General features: G+C 38.4%; 2 protein-coding genes across 2 annotated transcripts; both read right to left on the bottom strand.

Moving 5' to 3' along the window:
* Positions 1-35: 35 nt before the first annotated feature.
* On the bottom strand, positions 36-1,386 carry LOC311284010 (C-reactive protein-like). The gene is made up of 2 exons (XM_084398811.1): positions 1,320-1,386; positions 36-1,247 (listed from the first exon to the last, which is right to left on the bottom strand). The coding sequence occupies exons 1-2, from the start codon at positions 1,378-1,380 to the stop codon at positions 631-633; spliced, it is 678 nt and encodes a 225-aa protein (XP_084254937.1). The 5' UTR covers positions 1,381-1,386; the 3' UTR covers positions 36-630.
* A 7,569-nt stretch (positions 1,387-8,955) lies between these two features.
* LOC311284463 (C-reactive protein-like) lies at positions 8,956-10,071 on the bottom strand. The gene is made up of 3 exons (XM_084399512.1): positions 10,002-10,071; positions 9,766-9,826; positions 8,956-9,675 (listed from the first exon to the last, which is right to left on the bottom strand). The coding sequence occupies exons 1-3, from the start codon at positions 10,008-10,010 to the stop codon at positions 9,056-9,058; spliced, it is 690 nt and encodes a 229-aa protein (XP_084255638.1). The 5' UTR covers positions 10,011-10,071; the 3' UTR covers positions 8,956-9,055.
* Positions 10,072-11,504: the final 1,433 nt, after the last annotated feature.

The raw sequence follows: 11,504 nt of genomic DNA, 5'->3' as shown, positions 1-11,504 counted from the left end.
GTGTTTTTGTTAGACCAACATGTTCTTTACAGGTGCTCTTTACGGTTAGAAAGTTTGTTCTAGTAGTCTTATTTGCAATCACATGCACAAACTGACGAGTCAAACTGGATTTGAGCTGTGGTCAGTCACAGAATGAGTGACATTGGTTTGTATTGTTCTTTTAAATAAACCTGTTTTTGAAGCATATTGCATTGTATAGCCGCTGTTTTTGCTTCTTTTGTCTTCCAAACGGACCCCGGCACAGCATGCATTTGACATCAACTCGTAAATGATGTGATATTCTTACAAACGTTTGAATTTGTGCCTTTTGTAGTGAACAAATGTGGGTACTTCGTATAAAAGTTTGAGCAGTCTAGCTCACAAATTCAGTGAGTTACAGATACTGAAACAAAAAGTGTTACAACCACACCCGGTCTCCCCTACTGTACGCTTAATGATCTTCTGGACTTAATAGGCTTATGTATTTCTGAGTCATGACTTATATCAATGTATTATTTCACATTTAAATATCAGCCATCGATTCACTCATCATCATTCCAAACTAAATGATAAAATTAAATAAACAAAAACAAAAAAGTTCTTAAATCCACAAACTATTTTGTAATATCAACATGTGGAAAACATCTATAATCAATCATCTTGCACGACTAGCACGTTTCCCTTAATCTCATATTCAATGGTGCTCCACTCGAACACGTTAGCCTTCGGCACGCGCTGCGCCTGGTTGAAATACAGCGCTTTAATCTGGTTTCCGGTGAGGACGTAGTCCCACATGTTCAGGTCCGTGAGCTCGCCGGCGAAACTCTGCACCGTTTCGAAGTCCCCCAGGTGTTTATCTGGATCCTGGCCCAGTATAGCAGTGCCCTGCGCACGGATGCTGTGACCCGGCTTATACAGCTGGAACGCACTGCGCCGTCCGTCCACCCAGAAGGCCGTGAGCCCGGTGTGAGAGGACCAGGCGAGGCACAGGTGCGTCCTGAAGCTGGAGAGAGGAGGCAGGTGGAAAAACGCCCCGTCACCCCTGAGATAGAAGGACACGCGGCCATCTTTCTCCCTCCACACGTTGAGCTCGTCGTAGTCGGGTGTGCGGTAGGCGAAGAGAATGATCTGCCGCTCGCCCTGGAGCTCCGTCGCCACACGCATGCAGAGAGTAAACGCTGACAGGCCAAGAGGCTTTTTAGGCGTGAGTTCAACAAAGCTGAAATCTGTCTCGTACGGGAACAGAAGCACTTTACCACCGAGACCCACTGCGAGACACAAAAACACCACTGAAACAAACACACACACAAGCACAAACTCCCACTGTTAATCTAACACACCTTCAGTCGCAGCTCGTGTCAGAGAGAGCAGACAGGAGAGTAACACCACTGGCCCCAACATCGTGCTGCAGGTCTGAGGAATCATACGAGAAATGCAAATATTCAAATTATTGTCTTATAGCCTATTAGTGCTTTAATTCTATATTCTTGTAAATTATCTATGGGTTAAGCATCAAGAAATTACATATTTATTTCAAACATATTTAGGTAACACTTAATAAGGTTCCATTTGTTAACATGAATTAATGTATTAACTAACATTAACTAACAATTAGCAATACATTTGTTACAGTATTAATCTTTGTTAACATTAGTTAATAAAAATACAACGGTTCATTGTTTATCGACTTCAGTTCAGAGTGGATTAACTAATGTGTTTACAAATATAACTTTTGATTGTAATAATGTATAAATAAATGTTGAAATTAACATTAACTAAGATTAATAAATGCCGTAGAAGTGTTGTTCATTCTTAGTCCATGTTGTTAACTAATACATTGTTGTGACAAACACATTACTCCCAAAAATCTGAGATGTTTATTATTTATATATAATTTATACTTGTTTAAATGAAAAAAGTTTTTGAGTGATTTTTATTTATTTTTTTGCATCAAAGTAAATGTTTAATTGTCCTGAAATTGTCACAATGCAAAAAATAAATCAGTATATTTTTTGAATATAATTGTGGTGAAAAATGACATTTCTTTATCCTGTCAATAAAATGCATTATTATTATGATCAACTGTATTTTAACATTTCAGTAACACTTAAAGCATTGATGTATAATGCATTATATCTTTTCATATATAATTATAATGCATTAGAATATTTGCAGATTTCTTGTAACATTTGAAATTGGTTGTTTATCATGTTTTTAATGCATTATACTTTCTAAAGGTTTGTTCAATGAACAGATAGTATTATAATGTATAATAACTGGTTATAATTATTCATGAGATCATTGCATTATAAGGTGGCATAATTAATGCATTAAAATAATTGTATAATGCATTATATAGGTTTTAAGTAGTGTTACCAACATTTCTGATCACAAAGCATAGAAAGTATCAAGTTTCAGTTTTTCAACGATATATAAATGAAATAAACAAATGTAAAGCGTCGGGAATACTCACTGTGTGGAGAAGAGTGTGTGAGTGAAGAGTCACTGCTGAGCCGCGTCCCTCCTTGCACCGTGATGACATCACCTCACACAAACCAACAAAAGAGGCTGTGTGAAGAGTCACAATCATGAGACCCAGAACAGACACAAAGATGTTTTCAAATCTCTCTTCCTCTGTACTTTCTCTCTGTCAATCAAATAAACAGATGCACTCAATCAATAGCCAAACATGCAGACAGAGTTGAATTTATAAAATGATCTAAAGACAATACATAACCTTCTGCACAATACAACAATACTCTCTTTAATGCGATTTGGGAAAGCAAAATGTTTTTTTTTTTATGTCACAAGAGCTGAAATTGTGTTCAAATATCAGAATATTTCTGTGAAGGTTCTTGGAATTTATTTGATGGTTTTCATATAGTTTTGTTTGCATAGGTTTGTGGTTTAATAATGTGATGTTGGAACTTTATATGAATGCAGACTTCCATTCCTCAGGCCATGAGTCTGTGTTTCTCACGATGCACCGCCTGCATGTGAACACCAGACAGCAGCAGTGGATCAGATTATGAATTATCTGAACAATCATATACAGCGACATCAGTAGAAGTGAAGGTTTTCTGATGTTGGAGAGTCGAGTAAAGGACATAAACTAGATAATCCACTGCAGGTGTTTATGAGAGATGAGTTAATATATCATGTCAAAAACACATTACCAAAAAAAATTTTTTTTGCAAGAAAACAGTCAATAGACTGAAATTAAGTAATTTAGAGCCAAAAACACCTGCAATCTGAGATATTTACCAATGAAGCTCTTCTCAAATGGCTGATATGTTCCTTTATTAGGTCTGTGCTGTTGTTCTGAACAAGCTGTAGTGTAACCTATTTATAAGTGTCTATCTGGAGAGCAAAAAGATTATACCCAGGGGGCAAAACACCTGTTTTTTAGGAAATCAGACATGGTCTACTGTAAAAGGTTGTCATATAAAAATGAAATCTATGATGTCTGAGGAAAAAATTGTAATCGGTAGCATTAATTTCCTTTGTTGTTGTTAAAATAAACAAATTACCATGTGAAGTTAACTTTTACTAGATGAAATCATATTTTGATCATTTTCATTAACCAGACAGTCCTCATGGCCCATAACACATTTAGAGGGAATTCAATTTCAAGCCTGTAATAGCCTGTCAATTCAAACAAGATCCAAGAAAGAAGTTTACCATTAACTGATGTTAATTGTATACTGCTCTGTTTATGTACAGTATATCGTTTGCATATTTATGCAATATCTATTATTTGTATTGCAATGTTGCATTGCATTGTATTGCAATGTATTTCTAATATTCTTTCACAAGTGGGACAGCTTTATTTATTCTATCGAAATAAAAAAAAAGGATTTGAGGATTTTGGGTTAGGCTGGTTACCGTTCAATCCAGGTGTTTGGAGTGTGAGACAAAGGCACTGACAACTAAATGTTGAAAGACTAATACACACAGGAGTCATGTGTGGAGTAGGTTTAAAAGTATTTACTGATTAAAGGTGCATTGCGCAAGTCTCTGAGTTTTTGCAGAACTATGCCCCCTTCTGACGACACGCGAAACTGCAACCAGAGTTGTGCACGCGGTTACGTGGAGTTTGCGTTGGGGTTTGGGATGAACTAGAAGCCGGTCTCTTTGAATCCATCTTCTACTTTTGCAAAAGTCGCTTGAGTTGTCTTCGCTGATGCGGATAATGGCGGCGAATACACAAACCTGCCAGACATAGCCAGGTGAGCGTGAACGCGCATGACGTCACGCCCAGTCGATTCCGACCCGAATCCCTCTTATTTATTTTACTGTACAGGATTATAGAGGCAATCGCAGTGATCATAGAAGGGCTCATTCAGCCCATCAGGCAATTGTTTAAGCATGTATGGGTTAGAAAAACGGGTATTTTTAACATGAAATGTTGCGCAATGCACCTTTAAAACTGTTACATTTTAAGTAGCAATTTGTACAACCCCCCCCCCCCCCTATTGAATGAAACAATTCAGATTACAATTCAGGGTGATAACTAATTTCTGTAATAATGTTTATACAATTTGTTTAGCTGTTTTCGGAGTCACTGCTGCTCAGAGCTGGACAGTAACTGAGTACAGTACTTAAGTACAATTTTGAGGGATCTGTACTTTACTCGAGTATCATTTTTGGGGAGTACTCATGACTTTACTCAAGTACATTTGAGAGGCAAATATTGTACTCTTTACTCCACTACATTTCTATCCATAACTGTGAGTACCCGTTACTTCTTCTAAAAAAAAATAAAAAAAAAGGAAAAAAGCAACATCTCGGAAACCCTCTCAAATGTGATTGGATTGTGCAGGCGCCACTGTTTGGGACAGCCTATCAGCAATCACCTTCAGCTTTCCGCCAAAGTCAACTCCATGGTCAGATTTAGATAAGAGACGAAACCATGGACGAAACAATGGATGAAGACGCAGCAGGTCCATCCCCGGAGCGATATTTTTTTTCCCAGGATGGTAGGGGAAGACTCATGAATATTCATTAGGGAAGTCATCCCTGATTGGTCTTAACCCCAGTGACGGGTAGGTTTAGGGGCGGGCTTATGGAGGTCATAAGACCCCCAGTGACGGGTAGGTTTAGGGGTGGGGTTAGGGGCAGGTCATCAGACCAACCAGGCATGACTTCCCTAATGAATATTCATGAGTCTTCCCCTACCATCCTGAAAAAAAAAAAAATCGCATCCCGGGAATGTGCCAAGCCGTGGCCCCACCTCGCCAGACTATTTCAATTTTCTGAACAAGTTAATGATAGTTTTCGCTTCAAGTGTTTGCTGTGTTTACCAATGTAAGCACTGTGGCAGTAGTAATGCAATATTTAGAAAATGTACTCTTGTACTCTTGATACTCAAGTACTTTTAAAAACAAGTACTTTAGTACTTTTACTTAAGTAGACATCTGACTGTAGTACTTTTACTTGTACTTGAGTAAAATTTAGCAAGGGGTATCTGTACTTTTACTCAAGTAATGTAGCTGTGTACTCTGTCCGCCTCTGCTGCTGCTGTCGCTGCTCTCTAGTGTTTCAGCATGCTGTATCCTACTACATTTGGTTGCCAACCCCTGGCAACGGCATCCTATGTAGCATGGATTTGCCCTCTTTGCACAGGAGCAGTTCTTCTGACAACCTTTAACACAACCACATGATATTGCCATGGCCATTGACACAGGCCAGGCAGGCTGTGTAGACGGAATTGAAACTGCAACTGCTTGGCCCTCATTGGAAGGAGGGAATTTCTGGCTTGGCAATGTGTGCATTCTTGTCAATAATGGTTGCCAGGGCTGCCCGTTTTAGGTGGAAGAGAAATGCGTTTTCAGTCGGAGGAAGTAGCTTTAAGAGTGTTGATTTGTTGTTCAAGAACTTGTATGCTCTCAGTGTCCCCAGATCAGAATCTTCAAAGTGATCAGCTGAGGATGTATACACATCTATGATGAAGCCTCGTGCCTGGTGAAGCAGGCCATCTGTTATGTCATCAGTTGTGTTTTGACCAAACCCTTCAACCAAGACTTCTTACCAGTGAAATAAGGATAACTAGTTGTATCTCTTCCACTAAGACTGTGGACAAACAGCATAGCACAGCATAGTGAAGGTCCCAGTGCTGCTACCATTTCATGAATGGGCAGATAGGCATTCTGCATTGTTCTCACCCACAGCTCTGGCAGAGCACTGAGGTATGTTGAACCATAGTACAGGCACATGACGGTGATGTCTGTGTCATTGGCATGAATGACAACTCTGCCAACTCCTTCATTCTGGACACTATAGAGGGTGTGGAGTATTATCCTTGTGTCTGCCTCCTTCTGTGTGGACTCAAGAGCAGGAACATCCCTGACAGAACCATCTGCAAGCACAACGGTCTTTGTCTCTTCTCTAAATCCACCACCCAGGTAGATACGAGTTAGGCCAATAGGAGGCTCGAGTTGTTCATGCTCACACCACCTCTCACAGAGGAATTGAAGGAGATTTGCTTTATTGGCTGATACTGAAAAAAAACTCCTGTGGATCTGGAGCTGTGAACTGCTCACTTACTTCATGTGCTTTTGCAGATTTTGGTGTGTACCTCCGGCTTTGCTCAGCAGACTTAAGGCTTGGTCCACTGTATCTGTCACAACAGAAGTGTATAATCTCAGTGCCAGCAGGTACATCATTCATCAGCATTTTTTTGTATCTATCAGCAATGTGTCCAAATGTTTCACCTTTGTGAGAAGACCAGTGGCGTATGGCACACATAGCGTCGATGACAACTGATGTTTTTCTGTCACTTTGAGGCAGATCAGGAATGATGGTCACTCTGGTCTTCTCTTTCAGGATCTTCACTAAGCTCGCCTTGGTACCAGTCCTCATACTGCCATCTTCCTGGAAGAGGGATGGGGGGAAGTCACTGCACTCATGTTTGCCAATAAAGTCAATAATGTTGAGTTCTCCACCACTTGCAATGATCTGTGTCATACGCAGAAGGGCAGTAACTTCTTGGCTCTTGTCACGTGCTGAAGATTTTCCACCAGATGTCTTTGTTTTTTGTTTTGTGTGTGGAAAGTGTTGAGCTTCACAAGCTTACTCTTGAGTCCACACAGAAGGAGGCAGACACAAGGATAATACTCCACACCCTCTACAGTGTCCAGAATGAAGGAGTTGGCAGAGTTGTCATTCATGCCAATGACACAGACATCATCGTCATGTGCCTGTACTATGGTTCAACATACCTCAGTGCTCTGCCAGAGCTGTGGGTGAGAACAATGCAGAATGCCTATCTGCCCATACATGAAATGGTAGCAGCACTGGGACCTTCACTATGCTGTGCTATGCCTATAACTGAATCACCCTGAATTGTAATCTGTTTGTCTGTTTCATTAATCGTTTTGGGTTTTTTTTTGTACAAATTGCTACTTAATGTAACAGTTTTAATCAGTAAATACTTTTAAACCTACTCCACACATGACTCCTGTGTGTTTTAGTCTTTCAACATTTAGTTGTCAGTGCCTTTGTCTCACACTCCAAACACCTGGATTGAACCGTAACCAGCCTAACCCAAAATCCTCAAATCCTTTTTTTTATTTCGATAGAATAAATAAAGCTATCCCACTTGTGAAAGAATATTAGAAATACATTGCAATACAAATAATAGATATTGCATAAATATGCAAACTATATACTGTACATACAGAAACAGAGCAGTATACAATTAACATCAGTTAATGGTAAACTTCTTTCTTGGATCTTGTTTGAATTGACAGGCTATTATAGGCTTGAAATTGAATTCCCTCTAAATGTGTTATGGGCCATGAGGACTGTCTGGTTAGTGAAAATGATCAAAATATGATTTCATCTAGTAAAAGTTAACTTCACATGGTAATTTGTTTATTTTAACAACAACAAAGGAAATTAATGCTACCGATTACAATTTTTTTTTTTTTTTGCCTACCTATGAATTAAGAGGCATTGTTAACTCTTACATTTTAATTACATGTACAATCAGTTTGTTTCTAGCATGACGTATCAGGGAGATATGGCTCAGGATTCATGAATATAATTAAACCTTTTTAGCATGTTTGGGTGATTCCGGGGAGTTAAAGCAGAATTTGAGGTAGCATTGGTTTGACCCTAATTACAAGTTTCCAGCAGCTTGTTGTCCACCCAGGTTGTGATCCTCAGACATCATAGATTTCATTTTTATATGAAAACATTTTACAGCAGCCCATGTCTGCTAAACCCCCTTTGCCCCCTGGGTACTGTATAATCAAATTACTGCGTTGTTCATTGTTTCTTTTTTTTTTCCAAGACAACATATCAAATTATCTACATAACTGAATCCTTTAGAGGTCCTACTTCAGTAAAAATTCACCATTGTTTTATGCGGTTACTCATAGTTATCTTGCACGACTAGCACATTTCCACTGGTCTCATATTTGATGATGTTCCAGTCAAACACGTTTCCCATCACCACATACGAGAAAGTTTCTTATTACTACAAGTTATTATTACAAGAAAATAAGTCATTATAATGAGAAAGCAAGTCATTATTACTGGAAAATAAGTCGGAATTATATATATATATATATATATATATATATATATATATATATATATATATAATTATATAACAAATTCTCTTTTTATTCATTTTCTCCTGTTAGAATGATTTCTGAAGGATCATGTGACACTGAAGACTGAAGAGTAATGATGCTGAAAATTCAGCTTTTGATCACAGGAATAAATTAAATGTTAAAGTAAATTAAGATAATACCTTTTTAATATAATATATAATATATTTTTTAATTTAATAATTTTAATACATCAAATAAATGCAGCCTCAGAGCGTAAGAGACTTGTTTCAAAAACATTAAAAATAGTGTCCAAACTTTTGACTGGTACTGTAAAATGCAAATTGAATACATAGACCACTAAAACCCCTTTTTCAACATTCAGCTCTTTCTTCCAAATGATGCACAGACACTGTCGTTGTGATGCTGAGAATTTATTGGTTAACCTTTACAGCTTAGTAACTCATTAAAACAGATCATAAAGACTGACACAACTGTGTGGAGGAATCAGATCTGCATCACTTATTTTCAGCCACTATAACATTTCCTCTGGTCTCATAGTTGATGGTGTTCCAGTCAAACACGTTTCCCTTCGTCACATACGGTTCCTGGTTTAAATGCAACGCCTTAATCTGACTGCTTAGGAGAACATGATCCCACATGTGCACATCTGTAATTTCACCGACAAAGCTCTGCGCTGCGTCAAAGGCACCCACATCTGAATCAGGGTCCTGGCCGAGCCGAATGGTGCCGCCAGGACTAATCAAGTGATCTTTCCTATAGAGCTGGTACATACTGCGCCGACCATCCACCCAAAAAGCAGCAAGCCCAGTCGCAGAGTCCCAGGTGATGCACAGGTGAGTCTTTAAGCTGGAGAGAGGAGGCAGGCGGAAAAACGCTCCATTGCTGCTGCTGAGGTAGATAGCAAATCGGCCATCTTCCTCTCTCCAAACATTGAGCGCATCATAGCCAGGTGTGCGGTAGGAGAAGAGAATGATCTCCCTCACACCCTGGAGCTCCGTCGCCACACGCATGCAGAGAGTAAACGCTGAGAGACTCAGTGGCTTTTCAGGAGTGAGTGAAACAAAGCTTGAATCCGTCTGGGTTGGAAACAGAAGCACTTTACCACCAAGACCCACTGCAAGACAAAACACAAAATAAACTCTTTCACTAGACACACAAAATCCTGCTCATGCCAATTTGTGATTCTTAATGTAAAATTATGTACCTTCAGTTGCCACTGCTTTCAGAGAAAGCAGACAGAAAAATAAAAGCAACATCTTGCAGGTCTGAAGAAAAAAAAAAAAAAAAAAAGGGCAAAAGAAAATCTATTACTCCTTTAAACAGACAAATTCTTCACGGTTTCATTGTTTTTAACATTAAATTACAACAGTTTATTACTACTAAGTGTTCAATCACATAAAAGAGACAAAGACACAAAAGGTTCAAGCTACAAATACTTACGATGTTCATCAGGTGTTATCAGAGAGAAGATCAGGTCAGATCAGATCAGATGTTTGTCTCACAGATGGTCGTGACTAGAAGTGTCTTGAGTATTTATTTGCAGATTGGGTTCAGCCCAGATTCACGTATGAGCCTCCCAGTCATCTTTTATTATGCATGCAGTTTTGCAGTTACTGAATGTAGTTTTCCATTTGCAGAATACTGTTATGGATTCATTTAATGAGAGACTACATGAAGCCTGTACACTTGTATAGAATAACACCACAGGACTGCAGAAAAGCTAGAAGCTGATTTTAATGATGAAAAACAGACAAATAGCATTTCAGAAATTGCATATTCACATACATTTGAATCCAAAAATCTTAATTTTTTTTATGTAATGCTAGCATTTCCCTATAATGACTTACCAGATCAATACAATCATGTTTTATGACAAATACATTTCATAGCATATAGAGATATCATATTCACTTAGTCATTTTTGAGATCTCTTCTGAAACTAGAGACGACAAATGTCTCCCAGAAAAATAAATAAATAAATCATCAACCAGCATTTTCTTTTTATCAGAAAAAAAGCAGACTTTAGAAAAAGTCTCCATTTGCTCTGTTTCCATGTACTTCTCATTGCTGTCCAGGAGAAGAATCTGAGATATTAGATTTAATTTGTGATTTTTCAGTCCTTTACTGGCAGAGATGAAGCTAAATGTCACTTTACAGACATCAGAAGAGAAAAAGAGTGTGTGAGCTGAGAGTGAAGCGGGGAAAAGAAACAGAGGATTCAGTGTTAAAGGGATGAAAGAGGGATTGAGCCTCCGCAGGGTCTGTGTTGAGCGTTTGTTTCTCAGAGGGAGAGATGCTGGAAACACCATGACGCTGGAAGTTGCTGTCGGGTACCGAAAACAGACCAGGTACAAGATATCACTTTATTCTTTTCTTTCATCTACTACACTAGATACTGGGTTTCTTTGTAGTTGTTTTGTTGTGCTTGTGTTCTTCTTCTTCTTTAACCAATGTACTAAACACTGTTAATGAAAATATTATTTATCATAGTACGGCAATCTTTATGGCTTTATACTGACAGGCAACAGAAATCAGATTTTTTTTGGCGTATGTGACCCAAAATTTTAAATAAATAAATGAAGGTTTTGTGGGTTAAGGTTTTAGGTCAGCATAATTTTTATTCAGCAGGGACACATTAAAATGATCTTAAGTGACCATAAAATATTTATAATGTTACAAAAGATGTATTTTTCAAATAAATGCTGTTATTTTGAACTTTTTATTCCTCAAAGAATCCTGAAAATACATGCAACACTGTTTCCACAAAAATATGAAGCAGTACAACATTGAGTTTTAAACATTGATAATATATATATAAAAAAATCTTAACCCTCAGACGGTCTTCGTTTCGGAGTCACATCCTGGGCCTTCCCGGTCAGACGTGACCGGAGGCCTAAAAATGAAACTTCCTCCATCCCAGTAAAACCAATGCAATATATTTTT

This window comes from Rutilus rutilus, assembly GCF_951802725.1.
Source record: "Rutilus rutilus genome assembly, chromosome: 24".
NCBI lineage: Eukaryota > Metazoa > Chordata > Actinopteri > Cypriniformes > Leuciscidae > Rutilus > Rutilus rutilus.
This window is presented reverse-complemented; position numbering and strand designations above follow the sequence as displayed.

Excerpts from the sequence above, each read along its gene's own strand:
- LOC311284010 (XM_084398811.1), bottom strand. The coding sequence starts at position 1,380 with ATGTTGGGGCCAGTGGTGTTACTCTCCTGTCTGCTCTCTCTGACACGA. Across the intron at positions 1,248-1,319 it reads GACACGAGCTGCGACTGAAG|TGGGTCTCGGTGGTAAAGTG; the intron begins GTGTGTTAGATT and ends TGTGTCTCGCAG.
- LOC311284463 (XM_084399512.1), bottom strand. Across the intron at positions 9,676-9,765 it reads GAAAGCAGTGGCAACTGAAG|TGGGTCTTGGTGGTAAAGTG; the intron begins GTACATAATTTT and ends TTTGTCTTGCAG.